This window comes from Setaria italica, chromosome II (assembly GCF_000263155.2).
Source record: "Setaria italica strain Yugu1 chromosome II, Setaria_italica_v2.0, whole genome shotgun sequence".
NCBI classification, from domain to species: domain Eukaryota; kingdom Viridiplantae; phylum Streptophyta; class Magnoliopsida; order Poales; family Poaceae; genus Setaria; species Setaria italica.
The window spans coordinates 15398388-15415374 of record NC_028451.1 but is presented as its reverse complement, the minus strand read 5'-3'; the positions used below and the strand labels follow the sequence as shown (position 1 = coordinate 15415374).

At 44.3% G+C, this 16987-nt stretch overlaps 2 protein-coding genes across 3 annotated transcripts; both read right to left on the bottom strand.

Annotated features, from left to right (window-relative positions):
* Positions 1-10: 10 nt before the first annotated feature.
* LOC101756010 (flagellar radial spoke protein 5) lies at positions 11-3857 on the bottom strand. 2 transcript variants are annotated; one of them, XM_004956143.3, is made up of 9 exons: positions 2678-3015; positions 2139-2223; positions 1931-2047; positions 1354-1418; positions 1148-1236; positions 980-1059; positions 783-894; positions 577-696; positions 11-456 (listed from the first exon to the last, which is right to left on the bottom strand). In XM_004956143.3, exons 1-9 carry the CDS (start codon positions 2973-2975, stop codon positions 274-276), a joined length of 1149 nt encoding a protein of 382 aa, XP_004956200.1. In that variant the 5' UTR covers positions 2976-3015; the 3' UTR covers positions 11-273. The 2 variants fall into 2 exon arrangements, with proteins under 2 accessions (XP_004956200.1, XP_004956199.1); XM_004956142.3 differs by lacking the exon at positions 2678-3015 and adding an exon at positions 3518-3857 and having other exon boundaries at positions 13-456.
* Positions 3858-3895: 38 nt separating this feature from the next.
* LOC101756689 (monodehydroascorbate reductase) lies at positions 3896-8080 on the bottom strand. The gene is made up of 10 exons (XM_004956144.3): positions 7857-8080; positions 7656-7727; positions 7004-7055; positions 6828-6908; positions 6235-6353; positions 5855-6074; positions 5560-5678; positions 5344-5469; positions 4953-5093; positions 3896-4453 (listed from the first exon to the last, which is right to left on the bottom strand). The coding sequence occupies exons 1-10, from the start codon at positions 7908-7910 to the stop codon at positions 4130-4132; spliced, it is 1308 nt and encodes a 435-aa protein (XP_004956201.1). The 5' UTR covers positions 7911-8080; the 3' UTR covers positions 3896-4129.
* Between the last annotated feature and the right edge of the window lie 8907 nt (positions 8081-16987).

Here is a 16987-nt window from a genome sequence, read left to right as displayed (position 1 = left end):
CCAGAACCAATTGAGAAGATAAAACATACGATAATTGTACTATTGTAATACTCGCTAGACAGGACTATGAACAAATTAACACATGAGTCATCTGCATCGTTGTATATTTACAGTTTTATAGCTGGGGTTTCCTCCGGCTCCAAGGAGGTTACATGCTGGCACTCAAAAGAATAGACATTCCTCAACTGCGCTGAGCCGCTAGACTTTGGAGCAAAATTTCAGAGCTATGGAAAATTGGGCACAAGTATATGCGCCAAGCAGAAGCATGAGCAACTAAGCTCTGTACTCGTCGCCACAATCCCCAATAATATCCATCAAATTTCTGCCCTTCTTCGATACTTCGGTGATGCTGTTCATGTCCTCTTCATCCAATTCAAGTGAGAATATGGCGTTGGTATCTTTGATGTGTTCGGAGAGCCCCAATCTCACACCCACCATAGAACCAGCAACAGATGTCTGCTCCAAACCAGGAAAAAAACCAATGGTAATAACAAGAGTCATGAGTTGTGGAAATACTACAGATAAAGACATGAAAAATCTTTAAGCCAACTTGATGTTAAGATGCAAAAGGGATACCTGGTTAAGTATGTATCTCACAGCAACAGTTGCAATAGGAACTCCGTGTTTCAGTGACACCTTCTTTAAGGTTTGGAGCAAAGTCTGGAACAGGCTCCAGCCACCCCAGGCATCGACCATCTGTCACAGGCACAGCCTCAAGAATGAGCATGAGAAGAAAGAGAAAGGAGGCTAAAAGTTCAATCACAACACTACAAGGTGCTCACCCTCTTATACTTCTGCAGGGATGGTGTATTTAGGGGAGGTCCAGCAAAAGGTATTGATACATTAGTGTCAAGAAACTTTTCAGACAAAAGACCACCCATCACGGTGCCATACCTGCATCAAGGGATAGTGGGTTTAAACGTTAATGTATGTTCTACTTAGAGAGTGGGGCAGAGAGGTATGAAGGGAGGGAGCAGACGTTATAAGTTTAACTCCAGTTAGCTGGCAAAGCTCTGCCATTCTTTGCTGTGGGCGCATATCAACGATGGAATGTTGAACCTGACAACCGCAATCATCTCTCAGTTATCTGAGGGCCATACAATAACAGACAAAGAAATCCTCCTTATAGAGGTGCGGAGAAATATACCTGGTTGCTGACAACTGGGATTCCATTTTCTAGAATTATTTGTAGTCTTTCTGTATCGAAGTTTGTCAGAGCTACAGTCTTTATCTTGCCTTCAGAATTCTCGGAACAAAAAAGGTGTTATGTAAGAATTGATTCATACTAAGAAGGCATGAATGCATAACAGATAAGAGCACTATCTGGTTTAAGTTTAGAAATTAGAATGTTACCTTCCTCCTTCAGGTCTGTGATGTGCTTTAGTGCATCCAAATATCCAGGATTTGTGTAATCCCACCTATTTTATTTTAGGATATAAGGTCAGCAAAATTACTAGTTGTAGCAGTGGTTATTTGATAAAAAAAATTGGTCTGCATGCCTCAAGGATTACCCACTAACCCACAGTATCAGAGTATAACAGGTTTAAATCGAAGTGGCATCTCTGAAGTTTTGGGCTTCTAGTAGCAAATAATCAGATTTTTACCTCAAAAGAACTACTGCATTATCAACACTCAACATTACTTCCAAATGTCCTTCAAATACATCTGTCATGCAGTACAACTTAGAGCAATGGCAATTGGCAAAGACACAACTCTAAATCCAGTAATATCACACATTAGTGACTAGTCTTTTTAGGACGAAACAAATCACTGCAATTGACTGTGCCAATATAATAAAACTGCGCTCAAAATCACTTGTAAAGTCATTTCCAGATTTGAGCTGTGGCTCCTAGCATGGAAAATGGCATGCTCACAAAATGGCACTCAAATGTTATGGCTATTATGGTAACTTTATGAGCAACAAACATACCAGTGGAACTGCAACATGTCCAATGCAGCAACATCCATCCTCTTCCGAGATCTGTTGATATTTTCCTCAACGTAACTTCTTGTCATCTTAACGGGAGGCGGCACCCACTTTGTAAGCCTGCACGAGTAAGTCAGAAACAAGTAGAGATACCAGAAAAATAGCTAAGATGCATCCAAGTGGCAGAGATCATGAGGAATTGCTCACTCACCCCTTGATTTCTTCAAGCAATTCAGGTGGGCGCTCCCGCCTGACTCTATTGATGAACATGCCATACAAATCTTCTGCTGGCCCATCTGTCAGGATGACAAAGTATATATGTCAGTGTCAAGTTGGACTCCTACATTATATATTAAAAATGATTCAGCCTGAAAAGCTAATTAGAGCTGGAGAGCTGGTGGCTACTGCGGTTCAGATCCCATTGAATACCTAACGAGATGTGAAGTTTAACACTTGCTGATTGTAGCTCAAAGAAGTACATAAAACGTCGCCTAATTTTTTAGACCTATGAACACACTGTCCACGCTCCTAGTTCAAACAAAATAATTTCTCACTAGCAATTTCAGCTACATGCAGCGTTTACACATCAATAGGCAACCCCCAATCGGGATCAGAAAATGTAAGTGATATAGTAGCATTTGACCACAGGAAAGAAGAACAAACACATGCACACTAGGTGTTCGTGCGAATGCCCAGCAGAGAGCGAGCAGAGAGATTGGCAAAGATAAGGGGAAGGGAAAGGGCTAGTACAGTGGTCGGCCATGTCGAAGGTGGAGAGTCCGGCGTCGGCGTACGCGAGCATGGCGTCGACAGCGGCGTCGCGGTCGATGCGGCCCCACCCTCCGCTGGTCTGCCACATGCCGTTGAGCACCCGGCATATCGCCAGGGAGTCATCGCGGTTGCTGACGGTCGTTACCCTCGCCGGCCCCGCGGTGGCCGTCTCCGTCGCCGCGACGCCGCCCGTGCACCTCGCGGGCCTCAGGCGGCGCGGGACGGGAGGCGGCGCCGCGGCCGCCGGCGAGACGGCGCGCGCTGCGGTGGAAGACATGGGTGTTGCGTGCGTGCGTGCGAGCGCGCGCGCCACGGGGGCAGAGAAGGGATAAGGCGCCGCTGGCCCTTGGGCCTTCCCATTGGGTTTGGGCTGCTCGTGTCTCCCCGCGAAAAAAAAAAATCTTTGCTAGTAGTTTTCTCCAAAAACGGGGAAAAAAACTTATGCTACTAATTTTCCTGTGCTTCTCAGTCACACTTTTGGATCAACCAAAAGTGGCTACATGTTGGTACAAAGGTAAACAATGCTAATTTTTTTTTTACAATTTTTGTTTATGAAGTATACAACTCTAATTAAAAAACGGATTATTTCCGATTACTGAAAATTAGCAAAACTGAATAGAACATATAGATTGTTAACTGATTTGAAGGAAAGCATGCTGACATTTGAGCTGAGCATTGCTCAATAGACTGGTTTTCTCTAGCGAGGATGAAAAAGTTAAAAACATATGCGAAATCCGGGATGTGAAAGGCGCGCGAACGTGGCGCCGAGACAGCCTAATCTGGAACGGGTGACGCGGGGCCTTACAGCAATCTCCTTACATATGTCCGCCATGTCGAACGTGGCGAGGCCGCCGTCGGCGTACCGGAGCATGGCGTCCACGGCCGCCGCCGGCTGCGCGCGGCCCCACGACGCGCCGCTCACCTGCCACATGCCGTTCACCACCCGGCACACCTCCAGTGCGTCCCCGGCCTTGCTCTCCACCGTCGCCTGCCTCCCATCCACCGCGGCGGCGCACCGCGGCGCCAGGCGACGCCGGTGCCAACACCGCCGCCGCCTCGCTCCTCTCGCCGCGGGCGTCAGCCTAGCCGATGGAACGAGGAAGCCGGTGGCCGCGGCCATTTCAGCGCTTGCCAGTTGCCACGACGCACGCGAGCTAGCAGCGAGAGAATATAAGAACACGAGGGCAGTACTCTCTGTGCAAAAACTGTGCTTGTTGAACCGTGAGGCAGCAGGCTTTATTCAAATCTCAAATGGTACAGCAAGTGTATTCGTGTATGTGTAGTTCAGACTGCAGACATCACAATCGGAAACCGAATGTCATGACGCCTGGCAACATCTGTTGTAGAACGCTGCGACCATGAACACACAAGAACAACCTAAACGATGACGCAAGATGTACATGGAACGGAACACACTGGAACGGGAGCGTCTCAGATCTTGCTGGCGAACTGGAGGCCTTCCTTCTTGAGCTCCTCGATGCTGGCGACCGGCGGCTGGGTCTTCGCCACCTTGGCGATGGCCTTGTTCTCGTCCGGCGACCCGCCTTCCAGGAAGGCGCCCAAGACCTTGCCATCCTTGATCCAGTAAGACCCGAACTTCGGCTTGCTGGAGGCGGGATCGCTGTCGCCGAACAGGATGGTCTCGCCCACGTTGTCGCCGTAGAATTGCCACCCCAGGTCGAATGATCGGGAGTAGAAGTATGGCAGGTAGTCGTACTCGGGAACTGACTCCCCGGACTCCTTTCCCTTGATTGCCTGAGAGAAGAAGCAATGATACCACAAGCAGCTCAGATGCTGAATGGATAAAACAAAGCCTGAATCACAGTTGTTGGGGAACTCCAGATTCAGGCATTTCCCGCCATGTGAAACAGTTTCACACAAAGCCAAATTAAGTTCACATTGTTCTTAGTGCAGCTGCAGTGTTTCCTAATTCCTACTATTTTATTGGGTGGAGCTGTGGAGGTGGAGATAAACTGACATAACTGAACTATGCCTATCACAGCTTATATACAGTTCATAGAATTCCAACCAGGTTCACATTATTATTGCATATTTCGCATTTTCCAAAACACGAATCAACACCACAGCATAGAGGATCTTAAACAGATGATATTCTACCAGGCTGATCTGCAACTCTGAATGCAGGCCAACATTTATTTGTAGGCTGCAGCTATTATGCAGCAATAAGATAATCTGAAGCCTAGCAAATCTTATACGAACACAAGCTGGAGATAAAGAAGTGGGAGAGCCTCACCTTTACAGCCTGCTCTGCAGACTTCCTAGAATGGTCAACGTGTTCCACTCTCCTCAACTCATTGTACATCTTCAAGGGGAAGGTAGCGACATCGCCAATGGCGTATACTCCAGGAACACTTGTTTCAAAGAAAGCATCAGTCTGCATGAAATTTTTAGACACGTCAAATGTTAAGGTGTAAACAGAACAGGAACAAGTTCAGTTTATCAAAGGGGGAACTAAAGATGGAGAAACTGAGGACCATGCTGTTAATTACAAGATAGAACAGCACATGCATACAAAAAAAAATATAGAATCACGTCATCACAGGAACTTTTATTTTTTGGAAAGAACCATAAGACTTTCTGCACTGATGTGCTAAGTTTAAAACGTAAGTTAAAATTAAACTAACCTTGATTCCACCTTTTTCCTCAGCAACTTGACCTTTGAAGAGAGTAGTCAATGGTCTGGCTCCCACACCGACAACAACAATATCAGCTTCAAGTACTGTGCCATCCTTTAGCTTAACTGCAGTGACCTGTAGGCCGGAAACAAAGTAAAACAAGTAAACATTTGCATCTATAAATAGAAATTCACAACTGAATTAGGATTCGGAAATTGTACATACATCACCATTGGCATTGGCATCAAAACCAACAGCTAATGTGCCCTTCAAAATCTTTACCCCTTTGTTAGTATAGTAAGCCTCGTAGAAAGCAGCAATATCGGCAGTGAAGAGCCTGGGCACTACAAGAAATGAAATAGCGGTGTTACTTAATTGTCTTAATAATTCTTCCACTACAATTTCATTTAATATCATAATTGCATGCTGATTGCATGAGCAAAGTGATTTCCATTTCTCTGATGCATAATAAGTGGTACTAGAAAACTATTGGTAGCATTATGTGAATGATGACACTTACTGCACCAAGGTTCGGGAAACACCATAGTGACATCAAAATCATTGATCTTCAGTGCGGCACTAATTTCAAGGCCAATATAACCTCCCCCGATAACAACTGCCTTCCCACCCTTCTTTGCCTGGATAGCTGCAACCAGCTTGTCAGCATCATCAATTTCCCTTAGATATAGAATGTTGTTAGAATCAGCTCCTTGTGTGCCAAAATCAGTGAGCTTGATGACCTGAAAAGCAAGTGGAATCAGGTGTGGTTCACTATGCGGCAAAATAGACTATAAGTATTCCATGAACAAAATCTAATAGTTTCTGAGGGCAACATTTTAGGCCATCATCCACAGATAACCAGAAAAAAGCATGAGAAACAGAAGGGAAATAAAGACATACTGAGGAGCCAGTAGCAATGAGCAAGATCTCATATGTAAAGGTTGCTCCAGCTGCACTAGTCAAAGTCTTGGTGGAAAGATCAGCTTTGACAATTTCTGTGCTGAGGATCAGCTCAATACCTGCCAAGTGCCAATAGATGAAATATATATGATCAGTATCCAAAATAATAAAATAGCAAACATATGGATACCCTTGAAGCACCAAATAGATCCTGGGCATGCAGTGTGTTTGAACTGGCCAGCATAATTTCTATTCAGGGTCCAGTTTCAATAGTAACAAAATTGAAACACCACACAATTAAGATTAAAACGAACATTCAGCCAAACAAACACATCATATTATAAGGTAAACATTTCTCATCAGTGAACTAGAAATTTGCACCAGCAAGGTACCCTCATATGGTGTCAACACAATTAACTAGATACAGGTGATAGCTTTACAAGCTAAGTTGGAAAAAATTAGGTGAAAAGCATGCTCCTTAAAGCACTGCCCAGCAGCTAAGTTCAAATGGACGGTCTAAAATAAAGGGTACAACTCCAACAATCACAAATAAAGCATTGAATTAACACTGCAAGAGAATTTTTGAATTGTACCTTTCTCTGTGTACCATTCAGGCAATTGCCTCTCTCCACCACTTCCCACACATACATGAAATCCTGGGAGCCTTGCAGCATCTATTCACATTAACATACAACAGAATTTTGCATGAGCCCATGTGGTGGAGTAGATTCAGACATTAAGGCAAGAACACATTGTTTGAAGAACTTACTCTGAGGAAAGAGGTAACCCTTGCTGAGGGCAGGACGCTCATAAGGAGCTACCTGTCAAAATAAATTGTGGTTAGAGATGTGTTACCTATGCATTTAACGAACAAGAACAGCTTTGTAGAACTAGTAGAATCCAGGTAATCACTAGTGCTTGTAAAAATGCGAACAAGGATTGAGAAAAACAAGGTAATTTTGCACCCTCTCCTGCAACATCCCTGTTCATATGTGTTTGTCCTGTATTATGCTCAGTACTGCCAAGCAGTTAACAACAGTAGGCATTATGGCGAGCAATAAGGCATTCAAAAGGAAAGAATACCTGTAGGCTCAAGGCTGGTTTCAGCATTTTACAAGTTATATGTGACTCATAATAATACTAACAAGTAGTTATGGAAACTGATAGTTCAGTAAAGGCATGAGGATAGCTACTGCAAAGCGCAGACAGGGTGCCATGCCAAGTACAATAAATCTCAGTCCCGTCACTCATCTATCCGGTCATGTACCAGTTCAACAGCATCTGTGGAGCACATTTGGTATTCACTTGTGTAACAATTTGCAGGTGTGAAACCCCAATTTGCTCCGTCAATAAGAATATCTCAGGAGAAAGCTAAAAAGGCTGTAGCAAATAGATCAGGGCGTGGAGGGAGTAACACATACCGCCTCCTTGGAGATGACGGCGAGCTCCCCTGGCTTAACTCCCTGCTTGGCGAACTCCCGGGCCGCGTACCCCTGCAAGATTTGACCGGAAGCTGAGCAAAAGCAAGTACGCATACGGGATCTAGAGATCATTCAGACGGAATCATGGAATCAGAAAAGGATTTGAAAAATCCTAGCGCAGGGAGGAACACGGGCACGCACCGCCGCGACGCCGCCGCCGAGGATGACGTACTTGAAGTGCTTCCCGGACGCCATGCCTCCCACCGAAATCGGGCGCTAATCACCTCTACTACTCCGATCGATCGAACTGGTGACGAGTCAGTCAGTCCACTCTGCCTGTGCAGCGGGCCTGGAGGGAGATCGCAGAAGACAAGGAGGATTTGGGAAGGAGGAAGACGAAGACGAGTGGGAGTAGGAGCGGGTGGGGGCGGCTCGAGTGGTGATTTAATAAAATACCTAGAAATCAACTGGAGCACTCGTCCTGTACACGGTCGAGTTACTGCCACGCGGGCCCGAAAGATTTTGGGGCCCAAATGTCAGTGACACTGGCACTGGAAGTGGGAGTTTATGCAGGGTGCCCGGGAGGGTCGATGCGCGTTGGCCTCTGTGGTGGTTGCCCATTGGCTGGCTTCCTCCAGGTAGGCGAACACGTGGCGCGGCCGGCGCCGTTGGGATTCGTGATGGATGGGGAGGCGACGTCGTCCCGGACCGGGCCGGAGGGCCTTGCAGAAGCAGAAGTCGAGGAGATTCTAGAACAATCTAGATGGATCTATAGTTTTATTTTATTTTGGGATCAGCGTGTTGTTGGAACTTGGAAGCGGTAGCACCATCTGCGTCCAAGTTCTCGTCCATCTTCATCCAAAAAGAGAGTCGTCCTGATCGCGAAGGAAGAAGGCGTCAGCGGGTGGAGAGGCGATGCAAGGAGAGAAGAAGCGAGAATTGGAGACGACGGCGGAGCAGGAACGCCACACAAACTACCGACTACTCACGAGCAGGAGGATTATTCCTGTCACACTGATCCGTTCACAACTGCTACCCCACCACGGATGTAACTAGAGTTCTCCCGCCATCGTGCCATGCGGCCATGCCTCCGTACGTCCCCATCGTCGTCACCAAGTTTTGCTACACCAAAGGGAGGATGGATATCTGGACGAGTAGCCTTCAGAATGGAAGCATCGTTAGGTACGTACGTGTGGCCTCCTGGCCCGCTCGCGTTTAGTACATCTGCATGATAGGTCGTTCATAAATGAGCCATTAATTGACATCCTTTGAAACGCTCGCCCGTCTAGCAGGTTGAAAAACATTTTACGAATGACCCAAGGTTATCGATTTTCCTTTTTTTCCGGGCAAGGTTATCAATTTTATTTAGGATTTTCCTTATATAGCCAAAAGCTTTTCTACTCTAATTATGAAATTTCTCGAGAGTTATTTATATTTGGCGGTTTTTGGAAATATTGGTTGGGAATTTCTTTATCCCCTCGTGGATTGTCCAAATTGAACGGTAAAATCTTTGGTCATTTGAGAAAAATAATTAAGGAAACAATAGCTCTTGCCCCTTTTGACAAAACACTAGAAGGATTTTGAATACTCCCTTCGTTCCAAATTGCATGTTGTTTTGACTTTTCTAGGTTCATACACATTATTATGAACATAGACATACACTATATCTAGATGCATAATAATATCTATGAACCTAAAAATGCTAAAACGACCTACAATTTGGAACACAGGGAGTATCTTGTAGTGGTTGAATGCTCCTGTTAATTAACAGCCACTTTTTTTCAACTTTGTCACAAGGATTGGGTGATGCTTTCTCGCCTTGATGGCAGACCTTAATAGATGAGCGATAGGAAACAAAAGAGGATATGAACACAACCCAATTTCCTCCAAATGCATCATGATATCATCTCTAGAGCTAAAAAAAACTAGAACGGCGACAAAACATCACAGTACTGCGCTTCGCTCGGTTTCGGTCAGCCAAAAAACAATTTTGAGCCCTCCGATCCCGCACCCGATCCTCCTCCTGTCCTCCACCGTCCGCTCCCTCCCGCATCACGCGCCGCACGTAGCAACCCCCGCCCATCCCGTGATCTCTCGGCTCCTGCTGCCTCCCCTTCCCCAACCAAACCCTAATAAGGGTCCTCCTCCTCCTCCTTTCCCTCCACGATGTGGAGACGGCGCGCACCTCTCGCCGCCACCATCGCTTCCAACCCACCTCCGTTGCTGCCTCCAAGCCACCGCCGCCGTGTCTGCCAACCCGACGCCGCCGTGTCTGCCAACCCGACGCCGTCGTCTCCTCCAACCCATGTGAAGAGGAGGCCCCTCCTCGTCGGCCGCGCGCCCATGGTTCACGTGGCACCCGACGAGCGAGAACGGATCGCCCATCACCGCTACATCTAAGATTCGTCAATTTGTTTGTTTGATCTTGCCCAGCATCCTCCAACTTGCGGCGTCGCTGCTCTACGTGATCCCGCTGCCAATGTGCGCACTGATATGTGACCCTGCACCCTCCAACTTGCGATGTCGCCCCGGGAGATGCGGAGTTGGTGCGCTTGTCTTCCGCCACCGTTCTAGGAAAAGAATCACCATCAATGTCGTCACCATGCAAGGGCCATCCGTTTTGCAACCCTAAGGAACGAATACACCAAGGTTAGATCTCTTAGTCATCATGTGATTAATGGGTTTAATCTGACTTCAAAACAGTGGTCAATGGGTTTAATGTGACTTCAAAAGCTAAGACAAGATTAATACTCCAATGATCGAGGAATTTCTAGGTGAGACAAAAGACTGAGTATCAAATTTCTCTCCCAGTTAGGGATTTTAAATTTTGCAGTAAAGTTATTTGATTCTGAAAATTAAATTTGTACCAAAAATCTAGGATCTTAAGAGCTTTCATCTGGTGCATGCAGATTTTACATCATGGCGCTTCTGAAAATTATTTGCAGCGAGCATACAGCCCCTACCATTTATTTTGCTAATCTAGACAGTGCGGTGCTTTGATATGTAATCAGAAAGAACAAAAAGAATTAGAACAATGATGGATAGGAGTGTTACTTGACAAGTGGTGAAATTAGGTACTAAAAAATATAGAGATGACATCTTAATCACTTAAGTGCTTCTGAATTGAGTTCATGTACGGTATGAATCATAATGGATAGGTGCTTTGATCTTTTCAACAAAGATCAGGGAGCCCACATGCAATTGTCTAATTCAGACTGTCACTGGTAGAATCATATTCCAAGGAACTTTGACAGAGTTAAGCCTTGCATATACATGTCTTCTATGATTATTTTAACTGTAAAAGAATGTTCTCTATGTTTTAACACATCCATCCATCCATCATGGAAAAGAAATGCTATTCAATTACTGGAAATGGTACAGGAGCATTGAAGATTGACATCTCACACTTATAGTAGTTTGCCAAAAAGATGTGTGCTCTGTACCCTAATCATTGGTTGTGCGCCAGATTGAAAAAAGGTAATTTTGCCATAGAAATTCTTATAAGCTTTTAGCAGTTACTGCTAAATTGCCCGCTTACTTTGATATACTCTTGTTATCCTAACATGGTTAATGCAGTTCATAAGTTCTATTTGAGAAATCATGGTGAATTTTGATGCGGCTTAATAAAGTTATCTAATGGACTCTTCTCAATTTCTGAACAACCATGCATTTCTGGTCCCTGGTTGGCACTCAGTTCAAGCAAAGAGAAAGGAGGGCATGGTCAGCATCATTTTTGGTGGTCCAGTAACTATATATATATATTGATGTCATGGAGAAATATCATGTAAACACTATTTTTATCTCTCTTTCATGGACATATTGATATGTGAGAACTGATTCTACAGGTGGCAAATTGTTGAATTCTAACATAGCCTGATTTCTTAAAGAAACTTTTGTCACCATCACAGATATGAACATATTCATTTGAATGAAGTTCAATGGTAAATTCTGATATGGAGAACAATTGAACAATAATTGAGCAAATCGGTACCTTATCTCAGCAATAGTTGTGAAGCTATCTCCTGCCACAGGACCACTCCTGTAGACGACCACAGAGGGCATCAATGCATGGCTTCAGTGCTGAATCGAACACATTTTTTGAAAACTATTTATGAGAATAAGGTATCTTGAGTGATTTTTGCAAGATGAAGGTTTGTAAAATGTTCAGATTGTGAACATAATAATGGGACATATCATCATTTTTTCTAATTGAAAATTTAAGCAGGTCACAGAATAAGAGCCACGAAAGAGCTCGACTTATGCAAGGAGGAAAATTTTTTCATGCATGAACGGATGCAAGGACTGAGTTTGGACTTGATCTGAGGTGATGCTGCTGTCGACCTGCAGCAGCGCCGTCGAGGTTGGGAAGGGAACCCGCACCCGCTGTTGCTCTGGCCGTGCAGCACATCCTCAGGGAGGGTCAGAGGCATGCCGTGTTGGATATGTGCCCAAGAGACAATATGGATTTGATCCATATTTGAGGACATATGGATATTGATCCAAGAGGGGTTAGACCACTAATGGGCCTTTACGTGAAAACCCATTAGCAGGGTCTATATAAGTAGAGGCAGGGCTTAGGGCACAGGCACGTTCAAAACCTAGCCACCCCTCTACTCTCCTCCCACGAAACCCTAGGCCGCGCCGCCGGTGCTAGCACACCACATGTGGTGCTCCAACCCCGTACGTGTGGATACTGCAAGGAGGCGCTACTGCTGTGGTGCTGGATGGCTGGACGTGGAGCAAGACGTGATCGTCTGCTTCCTCTACATCGACGCGCAACTACGTTGGATCGAGCCTCTCCAACAACGCTTCCACTCTACCTGCGCGTCTAATGGTAATGATCCATGATCTCCCTCTTACAAGGTTTCCTGGTTGAACGGTAGATTAAAATTGTTTTGCTAGCGTAGCCTACTAGTTCCCCTACAGTGGCATCAGGGCCAACCTTGTGTAGTTTGTGATCTGGATCATGTGCATATAGATGATATGCTGGTGTAGTAGATGCAATCTATTACATATTTTCAAGTACGGGTTGATTAGATCAATCAATCATTAGGAGGGTTTCACAAGGTTATGAGATGATATTGTCATATGTGTCGTTGATCTGTTCGTGCTTCTTCTCCGCGCGTGCACAACCTATCCCTACCGGCTGGAATCACTATCGGAACTAACTGTGTGCACTAGTAGACAGAGTTGATGTGATCATGACTATGTGTCACGGTCTACTCATTGGAACCTAAAGAAAATACGAGGCATTATGAATGACTCGAAATCGGCTAGATGTGATCTGTCCGATGAGATTTTCATTGCAATTTCATAGATACGATATGTGTAATCCTGTGAGGTTTTTAGGACCGCCATACGGACTCGCGCCTAGATTGTTATCCCCCTTTTTTGATCATACGATAGTACCAGTTCTCGCCTAACTTGTTTTTGCAGAGAATGTTGTGAATGGTATGGCCCAAGATGTGTATGTGATGCATGTATGTAATTTTCATGGCCTGCGTGTCATGGTTAATTTTAGCTGGGTTGAGGTTGTCATGATATTGTATAACGACTTGCGTGTTGACTTGTGATGCTTGATTTCTTCATGTAATTCATACTAGCTATTAGTTGTAGTAGCTTGTATTCATTCGTGGAGACCGATTTCAAGCATGGTGGATACAAGGACAGGAGGCATATGGCGATGGAGATGGAGATCATCATGTTAAAGGGCCATACTATTTCACAGTTAATATGATTACATGTGATGATGTTTCTATCATCCTATTTATCATGAATTATTGGTTAGACTTGATATTCATGCTAGAAAAGGTTCTCTCAGAAAAATTAAGATTGAAATTGATGCCCTTCCAATAGCTGCAACTATTAAAATTTTGATCGTTGAGTGGTATGTTTGCCAAAATAGAGTACCCCAGCTATCTCAATAAGTAGGGTAAATGTCGGACATTTACATGCATAGTATTTGTTCACTTAACAAAGTTATCAAAACGGTTTTGGGCTTTGGGGTATGGTGTTGGGCGCAGGGGCATATGATGCCTTCCAACAAACAAGAGTCATAAGGATGTGATTAGCAGACGTTGCTTACCTTAGTCACTAGATTTCTAGCCGTGATGCCAAAGCTCACTAGGAGCTAGTTGAATATGGATCTTGTACCACTATATGTCGTTATAGGGAAATGATTCCAACCATATAGTGGAGGAACTTTTGTTAAATTATTTAATAGAAGTTTACATTTACACAATGCTTATTGTTGCGTATTTTTGTGTTATAGATCATGGCACCAACTGCTAGTAACACTTTTAGTTGTAACTTGCGTTCAATTCTCGAAAAAGAAAAGCTTAATGGAACAAACTTTATCGATTGGTATCGCAACTTGAGAATTGTTCTCAAGCAAGAGAAAAATGAATATGTTCTAGCGATTCCCTATCCTGATGACATGCCAGGTAATGCTACTGCCGCTCAGAAAAGGGAGTATGAGAAGCATACTAATGATGTACTCGATGTTGTCTATCTCATGCTTGCCACTATGTCCTCTGAGCTTCAGAAGCAATATGAGAATTCGGATGCTTACAATATGATTGTAGGATTACGTGGCATGTTTGAGAACCAAGTAAGGTCTGAGAGGTTCAACATCTCTAAGTCCTTGTTTGCGTGCAAGCTAGCAGAAGGTAGTCCTGTCAGTCCTCATGTGATCAAGATGATTCATTACATTGAGAGCCTGGAGAAACTTGGTTCTCTCCTTAGCGCTGATCTAGCAACGGATGTCATTCTCCAATCGCTCTAGGTGAGCTTTGAGCCTTTCATTATGAACTTTCATATGAATAGCTTGGAGAAGACATTGGCTGAATTGCATGGGATGCTAAAGACTGCAGATGAAAACATCAAGAAAAGTGGTGCAAATCATGTGATGATGGTGCAGAAGGATAGAAAGAGAAAGACAAAGCCTAAGGCTAAGTCTTCAGATGAGATCTCAAATCCTAAGCCTAAGGTTGCAGCAACTCCCAAGCCAAAGGTGCCAGCAAGTGATGCTTGTCATCGCTGCAAGAAAATTGGCCATTGGAAGAGGAATTGCAAGCTTTACTTGGAAGAACTCAAGAAGAAGAAGAGTGTTGACACTTCTACTTTAGGTATCAATGTTATTGAAATTAATCTTGCTGCTCGTCCTGATGATTCATGGGTATTTGATACCGGATCGATGATTCATACTTGCAAATCGTTGCAGGGGCTTAAAGGGACAAGGAAGTGTGCAAGAGGCGAGGTGGATGCTTGTGTCGGCAATGGTGCAAACGTTGCTGCATTAGCTATTGGGACTTATCCACTTTCATTACCGTCGGGATTAGTTTTGAAATTAAATAATTATTATTACATTTCTGCCTTGGAAAAAAAATATTATATCCTCCTCATGTTTAGAGGAAGTTGATGGTTATGAGATCATAATAAGGAACAAGGTTGCTCCATTTATTTGAATGATATTCTCTATGGGAACTGTCCATTTGTGAATGGAGTCTAGATCTTGAGAATAAGCCAATTTATAACATTGATGCTAAAAGGCTGCGACCTAATGATTTGAATCTCACCTATACTTAGGCATTGTCATTTGGGTCATATAAATGAGAGACGTATGGAGAAGCTCCGTAAAGATGGTCTTTTACACTCATTTGATTTTGAATCTTTTGATACATGCGAATCTTGTTTACTTGGAAAAATGACTAAGACACCTTTCAAGGGACATAGTGAAAGGGCGAATGAGTTATTGGCCCTTGTGCATACAGATGTATGTGGACCAATGAGCTGCGTGGCCAGAGGAGGATTTTAGTACTTCATTACCTTTACTAGATATGGTTACATCTACTTAATCAAGCATAAGTCTGAATCCTTTGAAAAGTTCAAAGAATTTCAGAATAAAGTACAAAATCAATTGGGTAAAACAATTAAAACTCTATGATCTGATCATGGAAGTGAATATTTGAGCCATGAGTTTGGTGATCATCTAAAAAAATATGGAATTGTTCCATAATGGACTCCACCTGGGACGCCTCAACTAAATAGGGTATCTGAACGGAGGAACCGAACCTTGTTGGACATGGTTAGGTCTATGATGAGCTAAAGTGATCTTCCATTGTCCTTTTAGGGATACGCTCTAGAAACTGCCGATTTCACACTTAATAGGGTTCCATTTAAATCTGTAGAGAAGACACCATATGAGATATGGAACGGGAAGTGTCCTACACTGTCTTTTCTTAAGATTTGGGGTTGTGAAGCTTATGTAAAACGTATGACGTATGATAAGCTTTCTCCCAAGTCTGATAAATGCTTCTTTGTGGGATATCCTAGGAAAACCAAAGGATATTATTTCTACAATCAGGAAGAGGGCAAAGTGATTGTAGTCATGGTTGAATTGAGTAACAAGGTCCTAAGCATTCTAGCAGTAATTATCATCCAAACATAGCAAGTCATATTTAGAGATAATTATAGGACAATAAGGAATAATCATAACAATCAAGGGGTGGCTATCCAACCATGTCTCAGCAGTAAAACAATATGCAATTTGGAAAATAGGCCAATAGGTGGTGTTTGAAAATTTAGGATAAATATGCATCAAAGGGTGAGATTGGACTTGCCATTCTCAAAACCTTCCGGTAGTTCCTGCTCGCGGTACTAGTCCTCGGGCTCAGGCTCGCGGTCAAACTCCTCCTCGCACTCCTCCTCGGGTACTTCACGATCTACGGCACACACAAACGAGCACACAATAAATAAAGAGAAATAAAATTTTACCCGTTGAGCTACGAACAGAGAATGCGAACGAAAAATTGAAGGACTAAGTATTTTCATGAAATTTAGATATGCCTCGGCGGAAGTATATGGGAGGGGGCCGTGGTCGAATTTGGGATCAATTGGAGGAAGTTTGGCGCATGAAATGACGAGTTAAAGGAGTGTTAGGGGCTTAAAACAAGGTTTAGGACTAAACTGCGAGAACTAGGGACCTATTTGTAATTATTTCTGAAAGGTGGAAGGGCGTATCCGCGAGGTTTCTTTGAGAGAGGTGGGAGGGCCGGTTTGCAAATAGAGAAAATGAGGGGGTTAGATCGAAATTGGAGGCTTTCTTCCTCCTTGAGCCGTGATAGGAAGATGGGAGAGGAGGGGGAAAACCGGTGGGGTGGGGGGGGGAGGGCGGCCGGCCGGGCCACGCCGGTGGTGGCCGAGTGGTGGAGGAGGTAGAGGAGGCCGAGGGGACTCCATTTTGGCCCTTACCTTGGTGAATCAGCGACAGGAAGCGAGGGGGCCAGTGTGGGAAAACAGCCCCGACGCTGCAATAGAGGGCTGGGACTGCA

Excerpts from the sequence above, each read along its gene's own strand:
- LOC101756010 (XM_004956142.3), bottom strand. The coding sequence starts at position 3,818 with ATGGCCGCGGCCACCGGCTTCCTCGTTCCATCGGCTAGGCTGACGCCC. Across the intron at positions 2,224-3,517 it reads GTTCGACATGGCGGACATAT|ATGGGCCAGCAGAAGATTTG; the intron begins GTAAGGAGATTG and ends TCATCCTGACAG. Across the intron at positions 1,419-1,930 it reads GACATGTTGCAGTTCCACTG|GTGGGATTACACAAATCCTG; the intron begins GTATGTTTGTTG and ends AAAATAAAATAG.
- LOC101756689 (XM_004956144.3), bottom strand. The coding sequence starts at position 7,910 with ATGGCGTCCGGGAAGCACTTCAAGTACGTCATCCTCGGCGGCGGCGTC. Across the intron at positions 7,728-7,856 it reads TCGGCGGCGGCGTCGCGGCG|GGGTACGCGGCCCGGGAGTT; the intron begins GTGCGTGCCCGT and ends CAAATCTTGCAG. Across the intron at positions 6,075-6,234 it reads TCATTGCTACTGGCTCCTCA|GTCATCAAGCTCACTGATTT; the intron begins GTATGTCTTTAT and ends CTTGCTTTTCAG.